Below are 16,256 nucleotides of genomic sequence, written 5' to 3'. Positions count from 1 at the left end.
TTTGCGTTTTACAGTGAAATATTACAACAGTTATTGTATTTTGCTCTTTAATTATTTATATAAAAAATATTATATTTTTCTTATATACACTCTTCTATTTAATAACAATAGCTTTTATTATTGTTGTTGTCGATGTTTAATATTTAAATATTTTAGAATAAATTGACATCCATAAATATTGCAACAAATATTACAAAAACAGCTGATACATAATCACAAAATTTTAGCCAAATTGTGCAGCCTTACAAACAAGCAGCAAACCTGTAATTCTTTTCAAATTTGTAATCGCAGTTTACATTTTTTCGTGTCAAGTCGTGCAGTCCTCATACAGTGTGGGTTCTGTTTATGGTGGATTGGTGTGGTGGCTTTGTGCTTTTATTAGAGGAGTATGAGCTCAGAGCTGATCCATGACTCATTCACCTCTCATTACCGTCCCACTCCTTATCTCCCCCACGCGCTCTCTCTCTCTCTCTCTCTCTCTCTCTCTCTCTCTCTCTCTCTCTCTCTCTCTCTCTCTCTCTCTCTCTCTCTCTCTCGCTCTCTCTCTCTCTCTGCCCACTCATGCGGTGGATTGGTTGCTGTAGGGGCGGAGTGAGCTCTCTCACAGACTCTGCTGGATTGGCTGATTGAAGCTGTGTAATTCAGTGTGACTGTGGTTGGGTCGTCCCCATCGCCCCCCTCGCGCTCTCTTTGAGGCAGCGTTCCAGAGAGGATATCTGCTGCTCACAGGCAGGACGGGATTAACTCAACAACTCATCTCATCTGCATATAGATGCCCAGAGAGAACCAGGCGCAGGGGCTTCACACACTCGCTGAAGAAACTCTGTTTGGACTAATTGGACGTTCACATTGGTGATTTGTTTTGGCATCTTCAGATCTCTGGCAAAAGATGTAGAAGAGTTTGTTAGGGGATCTCGGAGTTGTGCTTAAGTTTTCTTTAGTCGGTGTCTTTGGTGTGGAGTAGCTCTTCAAGCGTGCGAGATGCCGTCTCGCGAGTCCTATGTTCTCCGTAAGGAGGAGAAGTCTCTGGTGCACAAGGCCAAGGCAGAGGGCAAGGAGCAGGGGATGGTGGCCGCTGCTCTGGGGATGAAGATGAGTCCTCAGAAACCTCCGGCCACTCTCTGGCAACCTCTCAAACTCTTTGCTTATTCGCAGCTCACATCGCTGGTCCGTCGAGCCACGCTGAAGGAGAGTGAACGGGCTCCCAAGTACGAGAAAGTCCATAACTTCAAGGTAAGGATCCACAAAGGCTCATGGCCTATTTTAATGGGATTATCTTGCTAGAAATCATGATGTTTGCATAAAGTCTTGAAATAAGGAATATGCCGAGCTTTTGCTTTTTTTTTTTTTTTTTTTTTGTCAATTTGTTTGTCAGAATTTTCAGAAAAAGTTTATTTTTGTTACCCGACTGGATTTTTTTGTTCTTGTTTCATGCATAAAGCTTATTGTAGTGAGTTTGATAATCTTGGTGATATTTCTTGGTATAATGTAAATAATGTTGGTAATCTTATTATTTGTGGTCAATCAAAACATTTTTTTCATTTTTAAAATGATTTCAATTTGGCCTCAATTTTGCCATCATTCATTGAAATGTTTTGTCAGTTTTATGTTTTTGTGATTTTAATTGTCTAAAAAACAAATAATTTAAAGTATGATTGGTACATGATTACTGGATTTCTTTCTTGTTTCATGCATAAATCTTGCTGAATAAATTTTGATTTGTGCTTAAAAAATAGCAAAAACTATTTGCTATTGGGATTAGAAAAATAAATTTTGGTATATTACCAATAAATAATTTTGAGAATTATTATTTGTGGTTTATCAACTTATTTTTTTTTTTTTTGCATAATGGTAATATAACTTGCGTCTTAATTTTTCTATGATTCATTGAAATGTCGACTGTGTTGTTGTGACTCACTTTCAGAGCGACTATGTCATAACATGTTATGCAAATTCTCCCCAAATGTGATTTAAATGCGTCCCGAGGGGTGTGTTGTTGCTGTGGCAGCGAGTGCAGGTTTCAGGAGACGTTGGAAGAGTTAAGATGCTATAAGCCGTGAGTCTGTTTAAGACGGGGTTATTTAGAGGCACTTCAGCCAGAGGTTCTGAAAAACAAATCAAATAAAAACATCTTCTGTTTGCATGAGAGAGGAAGGGAGCACGAGGGAGGTTGTTTGGGGTGACAGATGGAGAGATTAGGAACTGATAGAGGATTGGTAAACATAACGGCGTTTCCTCATTTGGCTTCTGTCATCAGCAGGTAGTGGCGCCCCAGACCCCAACCCCCTCTCAGCTTCAGTTTGTCTGTAGAGTCCAGAGACAGAGGTGCGCAAACCCTCACAGACTGCTGACTCCACAAAGAGCTGTTTCTGCTGCTTGCTTTCTCTAATGCGTTTTTCCCTTGTTGTCGCATGGTAATTGATGCTCAGATACTGGATAGTGGCTGCTTTTGTCAGCAGTAGAGTGAAAATTACTAAAGATTCAGGTTATTATTGTTAGAAACATAGAACCATCTGTGTTTACACTGCACATTCATATACTAGACATGGTATAGTGGGATAATGTACAGCCAGCCAGTCACTTAGCAAAAAAATAATAAAAAATGCTACATGGGGGTTGTTGTGTATGTAATATATAATTTTATAATAAATTATAAAAATTAAAAATTATATTTTTATTCATAATTTAAAAATGCTACATAGATGTTTATTTATTTATTTTATTTATTAAAAATACTTTTTTATGAATAATTTATATTTATACACTAGTCAAAATTTGAAGTGGATCAAAACCTTTCATCAAAGTTGTCCTAAAACCAAAATCATTTTTTAGAATTTTTTTTTTAAATCCTCTTCAAATGTTGACTAGTGTATGTACACTATATATATATAGTTTCACTATTTCTTATTTATTACGAATAATACGAATAATAATAAAAATAAATTATTGAAAATTATATTTTTGTTAGTTTAGACAATTAAAAAAAATATATATATATATATATATATATATATATATATATATATATATATATATATATATATATATATATATATATATATTTATTAATAAGTGATATTTAATTTCTCTTCATGTTTTAAATATAAAATATATAATTATTTATTTACTGTATAAATAAACAAATTAAATATTGATTTGAGTTTTAAAATCGGATGCCATGGGCAGCAGTAAGTTATAATGTTTAGCCAATCAGAATAAAGTATTCCTGAGAGCCATTGTAAAATAAATGATTCCATAAATATTTATTTCATTAATAAGCAAGGCTTTCTTTTGATAATCCAGTAAGCATCATACTTTTCTTTGTCCTCTTTTCCATAAACTGTTAAATCCCCCAGCTCTGTAAATATTCAATCATTTAAATTCCTTAGGCCTCTTTTATATGTAAATAGGGCACTTCTCATGTTGATGTCAGTGTGATGTACAGTGATTTCATCATCTACTGTAAGATGGTTCTGCTGTTAGGATAGTAAACCCTGCCAGTTCCTGCTGCTAGACCTTAAGGGCTCTCAGAGAGCCAGGGGCCCATCCCTCAGGAGCCATATGCTTCTGATTGGATGAGCTGTTACCTGGTGGAGAAGAGAGAGCAAGAGAACAGGGCTTTCCTCCTGATTAATGCAACCCCCCCCCCCCCCTCTCTCTCTCTCTTTCTCTGCCTGTTGATTAATTGTGATTGGATTCAACAGCAGCCAGATTTGACACTGCTCGTGTCTCTAATCACGCATTCATCTTTATTAGCAGGTTTAAACGGCTCAGAGGAGCAGAAGTTGATTTGTGTTTGCGTGTTGTCCTGCAGGTGCACACCTTCAGAGGGCCGCACTGGTGCGAGTACTGTGCCAACTTCATGTGGGGACTCATCGCTCAGGGAGTCAAATGTGCAGGTAAATCAAAACACACCCAATGCAAAATCACCATAGAAAACATGCTTTCTCCCAAGTACCAGATTATTACATGGTTATTACATACTTGTGTAGTTATTGACTATAACATGTTTATTTTATTATATTTTATTATTTTATATTTACATACATTCACATAGAGACTCTTAAAAAAGGTTCCTAAAGGTTTTTTTTGACAGTGATGCAACAGAAGAACATCTTTGGTACCCCTAACATCCTTTCAGTGAACAATTCTTAAAAGAACCATAATTTTCTTGGTGTGAAAATCTAAAGAACCTCTTCCACCATAAAGAATCTTTTGTGGAATGGAAAGGTTAAACTTTAAAGGTTCTTCATGGAACCATTTATGCCAATATAGAACCTTCTTTTTTGAAGCGTGTAAGAAACATGGTATTGACCAAATGCAATGTTTTTACATAGTTATGTCACTATTGCATACTTGTGACTACAATTTTTATATATATATATAGTTGGTTTGTATTACACACTTTTTTTTTTTTTCCAGCAATGCAATAGAAGAACCATTTTTGGTTCCCCTAAGAACCTTTCAGTGATCAATTAATAAAAGAAGCATTATTTCTTATTGTTAAGATTTTAATAATCTAAAGAACCAGTAAAGAAGCTTGTGTGGAATGGAAAGGTTCTATGGATGTTAAAGGTTCTTCATGGAACTACAGATGCCCAAAAATAACCTTTATTTTTAAGACTGTGGGAAACAATTTCTGAAATCAATTGAGATGCCGGCATGAAAAAATCTAAAAGTCGGGGGTTCTCTGTGATTCTAATGGTGTACATTGTTACACCCTTGTGTTTGTAAATATAATGTAATTTGTGTGTCATTAAAGCTATTAACTTCCTCCCTCTGAACCCCTCCTGAAGTGTTCAATAGCTTCATCTGATGACATTAGGACAGATTTGGGGGTTTTTAAGGGGGTGAAGTGAGGATTCCTGCATATATCGCAGCTGTGATGCTCATGCAGAGTTGAATATGTGTTTATTCACACACACGATCAGAGCTCATATAGGTCAGTGTGTTGCTCTGGCTGATGTATATGTGAATGCTCATTAGCCTGTGGAGGCAGCGTAGACTGGCCTACATCTGCAAGAAACCGGTTGATCACATTATGATGATAACAGACAGATGAAGACTTATGTTTTATTCCTTATTGAGAGATGCATTGTTTTAAAAGAATATCCTCCACTTTCAGCCATTTGAAATTAAACCATTTTATTTTATGTATGCATGCATAAATGAATTTTTTACATGAATAGTGATTTGAGTGCTTTAATTGAATCATGGTTTAATTAATATTTTATTATTTTGTTGCTATTATAGATTAGACCTTGTTTTGATGATCATGTAAGATATAAAATGTCCATCATTTGTTTTTTTCTGTACAAAACAGGTTTTTTAAAATACATATTAGGAGTTCTAATCTCTGTTTAATTCAGGTTTTTTCTTTGAGGAATGATATTGTGGTTGCTTGTTTGTGTTTTAATGATTTATTTATAGGACAATGTGAGCGACACACATGTTTTCATGAACTGGCTTCATGAATAATGCATGAAGCTATTTTGAAAGCAGCTTGTGTTCAAAATCCCTTATTCTGAGACCCTTTTTACGCTACTTGTATCCACCTCCTTTTCTCACCTCTACCCATATCATTCTCTCTCTCTCTCTCTCTCTCTCTCTCTCATTCTGTGATGCCAGCAGAATCTAGGGCAGTGAAATCTCATTTGATGTAGAGATTTGCATTCAGCGTTGTGATCTGACATGCTTTCTTCTTTCTTTTGCTTTTTGTCTGTGAGAGCGAGACTCCGAGCTATTATTTTGGGTGTCTGCCAGCGTGCCAGCCCCAGTGCCCAGGCATGTTGTGCCACATTGCCTCATGAGAGGATAAAGCGTCCCCCTCCCCCTCAGCCCAGTCCATCATGGCAGAGACTGAAAACAAAGCTGGCACGTCTTTATAATGAGAAGAGGGGCTGAGAGCTCGCAACCAGCTCCACTTTACACACACACACACACACATACACACACATTAAAATTCAGGGCTCGTCGCAGCACTGGGTCACACAATGAGTGTGAGAGGGAATTTCAGGATACAGGAACTGCTCAAAACATTCTCACAATGGAAGAAGACATCTGAATTTAGCTCAAGATGCCTCTACAATGCCTTTGGGTAACACTTTAACTAAAGCCTGTATTTATAATGTGTTATGGATGCTCCTGATTAATTATAACACAGGCATAATGCTTTACTCTTTGTAGTGCAGTAAAAAAAAAAAAAAAAATTGTACTTAATTTTGTCATGCATAGGCAAGTAACCATGTATGCATGTGCCTATGCATGATAAAACTAGAAAATGTCTTAAGATAAATGCATTATATTGGCATATCTATGTTGTAACTGGTTTAAGCAGAATAATTGACTCTGAAGGAATGTGCATGCAAAGGATGCCTTGCAAACCCAGGTGTGCATTAATTTTCAATAATTCAACGGAACAGAGTCATTTACAGCTGATTATTGCGTGTCTTCTCAGCAAATGTGAATGCATTATAATGCAAAACTAAAACACTAGAAAAAAAATTTATTTACAAAATAAAATAAACATTAAATAAAATAATAAAAGAAAATTATTTTGATTTTTCATTTCAGCTGGCTTTCAAGGCAACAATATCTCATTTTCATTTAGTTTAAGTTGTAATTATAAGTAATAAAACAACTAAAGCTAAATACACTAAAACTATATAGACAGGCTAGACTATATAGGCTGTATAGGTAAAATACAAACTAATACTAATTACAAAAAACACAACAAAATTAATAAAAATTCAACAAAAATTAAGATAATATATATAAAACTAAAATATAATTTTAAATATTAATGTAACTGATAGTATATCAATGATACTAAAATAAGACTGCCATTTAATATCGTTATATTGAATTTTATATACTGGCTTCAAATAAACCCATTTTTCATGTAATAGCGCTTCTAAAGAAAATCTTTTGGCTATTTTAGCTGTCCTAAAGGCTTAAACTACATGCACTCGTTCTCAAGCAGAGATATGTTTGTTGTATGTATGCATGTCCTGATATGTATCTGCCCACATGTGGGCCAGGGGTCACCTCTACGCCACTTTGCTGAACAAGGCCTTGGCAGACCAGAGTTAAAAGATTGAATGCATTAGAGATGTGCCCTCTATTAGCGCCTGTCTCCTCCGCTTATCATAAACCTCGCTCTTCTTTTTCAAAAATAATTACAGTTCTGCATGGCTGAAGTCTCAGGACGACAGAGTCGCTCAAGGGGCCGTTTTTTAATCACACGCCGCAGAATCTTTACAATAAGTGTCAGCGAATAATTCACTATTTGCATTCAATGGTTTGGATTAGACTTCATTCTAATTCCAGGAGTCAAAAGAAAAAAGAAAAGAAAAAACTATCACTTATTATTGTTTTGAGGTAAAAAAGGAAATAAGCCGCCAGCTACAGATTAAAAATTGGGGTCAAAGATGTAACATCCTTTTTTTTTTTTTTTTTTTGCCCGCTCTTAAGCTCTTTATAGTCTTAAAATGCATTCTTACAGAAAACAACTTCAATACTTTATCTTAAAAAAAATAAATAAATAAAAATGTCTAAAAAGATCAGATGAAGCAGTTCTAAAATATTTTTTGAAAAAAAAAAGTATCTCGAAAATATCCCAAATTGGAAATTTATGACATAAAAACATTGTTCATGATTAAGAAATGTCATGTAAATAATGCTTTTTGCAGCACCTTGACAAAATATTTTTGTAAAACTATATATTTTTTTTTTATCTTTATTTCTTTTCAGTGTGAAGATGTGTACAGTAAGATTCATGAAGGAAGGTGTAACTTGCCATTTTTAGAGTCATTAAATCCAACTTTTTGTATGAAAACAGAGTATGAATATTATATGTCTAAGATAGTGGCACATGCATTTTAAGACTTAAGATTTTTGCTTTTCATCATCCTTAATTGTAATTGCTCTTTAGTAGACAGTCAAAGGCTGATGAAGTGATTCAGAATGGCAGTCTTGTGGGTTTGAATCTTGCAGGCAGTCAGAGAGGAGAGCAGAGCAGGGAGGGCGTTTGGCCCATTTATTGCAGGAAATGAGGTCTGGTGAAGCCCGCAGGACTGACAATCACTGCCCACTCCACCATTATGTTTGAGTACAGATCTGAAGAGCAGTAGCACTCCATATCTCTCTCTCTCTTTCCTCCAGGTCACGTTGTTTTCAGTGTGGCTCACTGAGCGTCCCACACATCTGGCCTGAGCTCGCAGTCTTTTATTTGTCTGCTTCTTGTCTCTGTTTTTCTGCGTTCTTCCTCTTTTTTTTTTCTGTTTTCTCTCTGGTACCTGCTTTGAAGCAGCTGGCCCATTTAGTAGGCCACATTATATATTAATCAGCTAATTTGCCTAAATTTGCATATGTCGTGCGAGTTTGTGTGTGTGTGTGTGTGTGTGTGTGTGTCTGGCCTGGCCTGGCCTGGTTGCTTGGGTGCAGTTGGGGGTTGGTTAGTTTTTGCTGTTTAAAAGAACTCATTTAAAGGTTTTTTGTTTTTTGATAGTGTGCCATTTAAGGTATTATTGATTTCCTGGTAGAATGTGAAACACTATCAGAAAGTATTGCTGTTTGTTTCTTTGTTTAAGAAACTCAACATAACAACATTGGCTCAACCAATAACATGAGTTGGAGGCGGGACAATATGTTTGTCCCATAAACGAAAGACAGGGAATTCCCATTTGAGAAAAATATTTTGTTTTGTGTTTTGAAATTCAGGTTCATTCATTAAACGGGAGCAAAACTCATTTTCATATAAATTTATTCTTATACAGCTCTTATGTAAATTTCTCATTCTTGCGTAAAATGTTCGTACAATTATTCTTGCATAAATTGTCACATTTTATGTAAATTGTAACAATTTACATATTCCGCTTGTGTTTGATGGATTCAGCTTTTTAGTTTCGCGTTTACTTATTTTTATAGGAACACAACTACATTACTTCGTTTCCTAAAACAGTTTGTTTGTTTGTTCGTTCATTTGTTTATGTATTAGGAGAAATGTATATTTGGTGAAGTGTTTTATAGTTCCACCAGAAATGAAAATTGTCATAATATTTTCACTTTCATGTCGTTTCAAACCTGCATAACTTATTTTCTTCTGCAGAACATAAAATGTTATTTTGAAGAATGTTGGTAACTACATAGTTTTGGTTTAAATTGACTTCAATTGTGCAAACAAGAAACACAATAAGTTAAGTTAAGGTCACTGAAACTGTTTGGTTACCCAAATTCTTCAAAATATTTTCTTTTATGTTCCACAGAAGGAAGAAAGGAAGCCCGTTTCCACTACTAAATAAAATATAAAAAAAGGTAATTGTGACTTTTTATCTCACAATTCTGACATTTACATATCGCAATTCTGATTTTTTTTTTTTTTTCGCGAAATTTAAATATAAACTCATAATTGCGAGTTATAAAGTCCAGTTTTGAGGGGAGAAAAAAATATTTTTCTCAGAATTGCGAGTTTATATTCCATAACTCTGACTTTATATCAAGCAATTCTGATTTGAGAGATTAAAAAGTTTTTTCTCAGAATTGCATGATATTAAACTCGCAATTGTGAGTTAAGAATTGTGAGATGAAAAAGTCACAATTGCCTTTTTTAATTTTCTTTTTTTTATTCAGTGGCAGAAACAGGCTTCCATACATACAGTTTGAAACAACAAATGTTGAAACAATTTTTATTTTTGGCTTATGTAACCATCCCTTAAATTAGCTATTGTTTATTTCATTTTTTCACAGGTTCTCAGAGATTTACTTTTGAGGGTTATGAAGCTATTAGGTGCCTGGAATTGCTCATGCATATTTTATAAGGCACCATTTGTATTCCTGGCATGTTCTGTCATCGCCAAGGTGACACTATTGAAATCCCCATCAGCCAATCAGAAGCGCTGTCATCACTGATCAGAGGTCAGGGGGGGTCACTGATTAAGCAGAATGAAAGCTCAGCATACTGGGGACTCTACTTTAACTAAAGCATATCCACCTCAGGATCGATAATATCTGTCGAAAACGCTGTCTTTTACACACAACATACTTATTCAGTGATTTCAGCGTATGACTGAACACAGTGGATTTACTGATTGATTTAGCCATTGTTTTGACAGGAATGATGAAATGAAGACTAGGATGGAGTTGTTTGGTCAGCTGAAGTGTATTTGTGTTTTGTGTGTGTTTCTCAGATTGTGGGTTGAATGTCCATAAGCAGTGCTCTAAGATGGTGCCCAACGACTGCAAACCGGACCTGAAGCACGTGAAGAAGGTTTACAGCTGTGATCTCACCACACTTGTCAAGGCTCATAACGCTAAACGACCCATGGTGGTGGACATGTGCATACGAGAGATCGAATCACGAGGTAACTAACTCACAGACTCTGATTTACACTAAACACCGATGCAGAGATATAAAACTTCTTGCCTGTACTGTTGACCAGTGTTATGGCCAATGGCTGATATTATAAGTATTTTATGTTGTGTACTTTTTTTTTTTTTTTGGTTTGTTTCTTTTTTCTTTTTTTTTATGTTTGGTTTTACATGGTGAGTGATATATTGTGCTTATCTGATAAAAACTGCTTGCTAACACTGATAACCGTTGTTATGGCCAGTGGCTTATATTATTTTATAAATATTTTATGTTGAGTTTTGTTTAAGTTTTTGTGTTTTGTTCTTTAATGTTGTGTTTTTTGTTTTGTTTTTATTTTTTGTTTATTTTTCACAACATGGTCAATGATATATAGTGGTTTTTCTAATAAACAAAAACTGCTTGCTAATGCTGATAACCAGTGTTATGACTAGTTCCCCCCCCCCCTATTATTTTCTTCTTCTTTTTTTTGCTTGTTTCGCGTTTTTAATTTGTTTTCACAAGATCAGATAGCCAATGTAGTGATATTTTTTTTTTTTTTTAATTCATCTATTTATTTATTTGTGTTTCGTGTTTTTAATTTTTGTTTTCACAAGATCAGATTTTCTAATAAACAAAAACTGTTTGCTAATACTGATAGCCAATGTTATGACCTGTAGGTTCTGTTTTGTTTTGTTTTTCTTCTGCCCATTTATTTTATTTTATTTTATTTTTTGTCATGGTTTTTTTTTTTTCACAAGGATGTCTTGTGAAATCTAAATCTAGATTATCTAAATAATCTTTTAGTTTAACAATGTTCAGAGCTCTTGACAGTTCTACACATAATTACCTTAGCTTTTATTGCATTATAGATGCTGCAAAGCATTATATGTACTGTATAACTCAATCTTCAAACGTCTTGTCTCTCAGGTTTGAAGTCGGAGGGTCTCTATCGAATCTCTGGATTCAGTGACTTAATTGAAGATGTGAAGTTATCGTTTGACAGAGGTGAGTGGCATTTTGTACTGATCCGTCACAACCCCACATTCCTAAACGCACATACACACGCGCCTACACGCGTATCTGTTTGTGTAATCCTGATGAATCGCATACACATGCTCACCGCTGCTTTTTTAGGTCACTCTTTGTCTTGCGTATAGAGCTGTGGGTTTATGTAATGTGAAATAGTCTGAGCTGCTTAAATGTTAAAGTGGCACATTTGTAGGAGGATTTTCGCCCATCTGTTGGTATTCAGATGCAATACTGTTTCATAATGACTCAAATTCCGGATATGAGGATATGAACAAGCTAGAGAGAAAGAAATCGTGTGATCTCTACAGGTTTCTACTGGATGCTGTGACGGCTGTGCGGCTGCAGTGTTATTTCAATTCAGTACAAGTAGAGTTCTCATAAAGACAGTTATTTGTTTATTCATTTATTTGATCCATCAGGGTTTTTATGTTATTTTTACTATTTACTATTTTACTATTTTTATTTTTAATTATTCCATTTTTGCGTTTTGTTAATTTAAATAAATCTCAGATAAAATTAGATAGATAGATAGATAGATAGATGAAAACTTAAAAATGCATTTAAGTTGAAGTAGTAAAATTACTAAAACGAAAACATTTTGTAAATATATAAAAAAATAATAATAATAAACATAACAAAACCATATAATTATATGATTACAGCTATACAAGGAAGTTCAAAAATGTTAATAAATATTATAATAGTAAACACTACCAGTCAAAATTTTGAATAATTCAGAATTTTATTTATTTATTTTTTTTGGAAAGACGTCTCTTCTGCTCACTAAGGCTGCCTTTATTTGATCAAAATAGAGTAAAAACAGTATATTATAAAATATTATTACAGTTAGTTTTCTATTTAATGTTAAAATGTAATTTATTCCTTTGATTGAAAAGATGAATTCCATCAGGACCATTTCCACAAAAATATTAAGCAGCACCAACTGTTTTTAACACTGATAATAATAAGAAATGTTTCTTGAGCAGCAAATCAGCATATTAGAATGATTTCTGAGTGATCATGTGAGACAGATAAAAGATGCTTGAGTAAAGATGATAATTGCTAAAAAATTCAGCTTTGCATCATAGGAATAAATTGTATTTTCATATATATTAAAGTAGAAAAAAAAAGTTTTAAATTGTAATAATCTTTCACAATTTTACTATATTTACCTCTATTTTTGTTCAAATAAATGCAGTCTTCAGAGAAATTTGAATGACTCTAAATGTTTGACCGGTGCTGTTTAAATAATACTGAAATAACACTGAAGCCTGGAATACAGAAACAGTTATATTGCATAATAACACTAAAACACCTGCACCATGCAGCGTCACAGTACAGAAGTATTCTCACAAGCTCAGAATAAGATAAAGTTAGCTAAATGTCTTCATGCTCAGTCCCTGGAGCCAAACAAGAGCGCTGTCTGTGCGGATGAGTGCAGTTCCCATTGCATTGCTTCTAGTAGCAGAGGACTGACTCTCCCTGGAGCTGAAGGTGAAATGTGTTTGTGTGAATGTGTTCAGATGGAGAGAAAGCAGACATCTCCGTGAACGTCTATGAAGACATCAACGTCATCACAGGTGCTCTTAAACTCTACTTCAGGGACCTGCCGATCCCTGTCATCACGTATGACGCATATCCACGCTTCATCGAGGCTGCCAGTGAGTCACACGCTCCGCATTTCTCCATTAGACAATGTGCCTGACGCTCAATTCCGGCTCTTTCCCCATATTTCACCTCCTTTTATTTAATAAAAAGCTGAATTCATCAAAAGTAAGAGACATTTGCTATGCTGTGCGCACAGAGCAGCATGAATCCTCCAGCTGTGTGTCTGTGATGAGCCAATGGCAGAATTGCCAGAACTGTCTTTTGAAACATATTGTTGTACATTAAATTTTCATGTTTATTTAATGTTTGTTCTTTGAACATAATCACATCAGCGTTTTAAACTTCAAAATTGTACCAAATTTTGGTACGGAGAAAACTACAGACCTCAAATGTAGTAAACAGAAAATAAAGCATCTCATATAATGTCTAGAAGTCTTGCTGCCTGCAGATCTGTTTGACAATCACACTGCAGATGTGTCGAGACAGATGAGAGTATTTGACCTGGTTGTTTGTTTGTTTGTGTCAGAGCTGACAGACCCAGATGAGCGTTTGGAAGCTCTGCATGAAGCTCTGAAGCAGATGCCTCCTGCTCACTGCGAAACACTGCGATATCTCATGGCACATTTAAAGAGGTGAGAATTATATAATAATATTAATATAATGTTAATATTCCATCTGAAGTAACAAAATGTGTTTTGCACCTGTAAATTACACTGATAATATTGCAGGTGGTAAATCAGAGACATGTTAAATTCACAATAATTTTATAACAAGTAGGTAAATACTAATATATAATAGATGCACAGTGTCATGCGTGTAAATACAAAACACCATCATGGAAACACATGACACTAAAATAATGCAAAAACGTTAATTTAAAGGGATAGTTCACCCAAAAATGGAAATTTGATGTTTATCTGCTTACCCCCAGGGCATCCAAGATGTAGGTGACTTTGTTTCTTCAGTAGAAAACAAACGAAGATTTTTAACTCAAACCGTTGCAGTCAGTCAAAACAAACATACACAGACAAAACCAAATTAAACCCTGGGGCTCATGACGATACATTGAGGTCTTAAGACACGAAACAATCGGTCTGTGCAAGAAACTGAACAGTATTTATGTCCTTTTTTTACCTCTGATCCACCGCAATGTCCAACTGTCCTGAGTGCATTCACAACAGCCGGCGCGGAAGCAATCTGTCGCGCGTATACGTCACTCATTGTTTAGATTGCTTCCGCGCAGTCGCTAATGAGGTATCTACGTGTGTGTGTATATATATATATATATATATCAACGTGCTCTGGCACATAGTCGCGTCATGCGCCGGCTGCTGTGAACGCGCTCAGGACAGTTGGACATTGCGGTGGATCATAGGTAAAAAATTATATACATAATATTCAGTTTCTTGCACAGACCGATTGTTTCGTGTCTTAAGACCTCAAATACCATTAAATGTAGTGTGGGAATGTCAGTTTACGGTTTTTCGCTGTAAATTACAAAATGACTGCATTTTACTTCCCAAATCTGTACATTTAACAGTACTTTAAAATTACATGAAATATCCCATTAGATTTATTAGTTTTTTTTTTTGTTTTTTTTTTACCATATTCACAAACATGATGTTAACCAATGAATAGGTTTTTAGCGTAGCACTTTTACAGTGTCGTACCATTGAAAGTACAGTTAAAGTTCATTTTTATTGACACTCGTGTGTGTGCAGGGTAACTCAGAACGAGAAGGATAACCTGATGAACGCTGAGAATCTGGGGATCGTATTCGGCCCGACTTTGATGCGGGCGCCCGATCTGGACGCCATGACGGCTCTGAACGACATCCGCTACCAGAGGCAGGTGGTGGAGTTACTCATCAAGAATGAAGACATCCTCTTCTAGCATCACTGTCGTGAATGCACCTCCATACTGTTTACCGCAGCTCTGCGCTGCGCTCTTCTGCTCTGACTCAGTCTGGACTCCCATATGAAGGACTCTTGTATTATAGTGCATTTTTGGACCAGTACTTACTAACACTTCTCCCTGTCTGATGGGTTCTTTTCCTGTATCTTGCATGTCTTCCTCCCCATTTTTGTCGGGGGTTGCTGAAGCTGAAGGGTGTGACGTACCTCAGCATTATTATGGGATGGCATCGCTCTGTCGTGTCAAAAGCGGTGGAGTCCGGCAGATCGGCTTTTTTGTTTTGTTTTTGTAAAACGTGAATTTTGATATGGTCAGTTTTGGAGACACTTTACCTGAAGAGCCATAAATAAAGATGGTGACATTGTGCAGGCATAATAATCTCTTCACATGATATATAAACTCTTGTTCAGACAATCCTCAGTCATCATTCATACTTATACATACATACATACATGAATAACAAACCATGAAAATGAATGTTTATCTTTGACATATTTATGGCTCAGCAGGTAAAGTGTCGCCAGGGGTTTTTCAATATCTGTGATTTGTTTTTATTTTTGGTTGTTTTTTATTCCTTCCGTCAGGTTGATCTGACTTTGTTCTGCCTTCACATGTCGAAAGTCAAACTAACTTCTGCTGTAGTTAGGAAGATTATTTACAGTCCATGTACATTTCAGGATCCTTGATCTTAGACTCGCCTTTAGAAAACACTCTTACGCTCACATGACTGCTTGATGTTTTTTGATTCTGTGTTTTTGTATTTGATTTCAGCATGGATACGTTAATTTATTAAAATTTACTTTTAGTGCCGTGTTCTGGGTCAATTAATTCTAAACAAATCTATCCATTAAAATGGTATCTTTTATTTTAATTAATATTTGAAAATGATTACATAATATGGAGGGCAGCAGTCCAGGAAGTAAAAAAAAAATCCCATTTATTTTCTCAATGGAGGATTTGATTTTTAGCAATAGTTTATAAACTTTTATAGACAGACCTACTGTTGCGAGGTTGTTAATTAATGGAGTGTTTCGTTAAGCCTTCAGCCCACATTATTTCAACTTTTTAAAACGATTATCATGTTTAACAGTGGCATTTCTTATGAAAAACTACATTACCCATGATTCTGCAAAGACCTTTCAATCAGAGATTCCAAACAAGCAAATTGCATCAAAAGAACTTTAGTGCCACAATAAAATGTTTCTGTATGCACAATCAACATCACAATCAATATTTATCTGTTGTTTTTTGCAGTGCTTCATGGTAGTGTTTCCCTAATGAAGGCTGTTAAGTACAGTCTTGCTGATTATCAAATATTTTTGTTTCGCATTTATAATGTGATTCGCCTCGTAGCTGG

General features: G+C 35.3%; 1 protein-coding gene across 1 annotated transcript in view; it reads left to right on the top strand.

Moving 5' to 3' along the window:
- chn1 (chimerin 1) overlaps nt 1–15,704 on the top strand; it is a 69,294-nt gene extending 53,590 nt beyond the window's left edge. Inside the window, exons 7-13 of the mRNA XM_058786582.1 lie at nt 1,156–1,233; nt 3,815–3,899; nt 10,188–10,361; nt 11,276–11,353; nt 12,901–13,038; nt 13,512–13,617; nt 14,707–15,704. Coding sequence (XP_058642565.1) covers nt 1,156–1,233; nt 3,815–3,899; nt 10,188–10,361; nt 11,276–11,353; nt 12,901–13,038; nt 13,512–13,617; nt 14,707–14,878 — 831 coding nt within the window. The 3' untranslated portion in view covers nt 14,879–15,704. The remainder of the gene's footprint in view (nt 1–1,155; nt 1,234–3,814; nt 3,900–10,187; nt 10,362–11,275; nt 11,354–12,900; nt 13,039–13,511; nt 13,618–14,706) is intronic.
- Nucleotides 15,705–16,256: the final 552 nt, after the last annotated feature.

The sequence above is a fragment of the Onychostoma macrolepis genome, chromosome 09, assembly GCF_012432095.1.
Source record: "Onychostoma macrolepis isolate SWU-2019 chromosome 09, ASM1243209v1, whole genome shotgun sequence".
Taxonomy (NCBI): domain Eukaryota; kingdom Metazoa; phylum Chordata; class Actinopteri; order Cypriniformes; family Cyprinidae; genus Onychostoma; species Onychostoma macrolepis.
The sequence above is the reverse complement of the archived record's forward strand: the minus strand, read 5'-3'. Positions and strand labels throughout refer to the sequence as shown.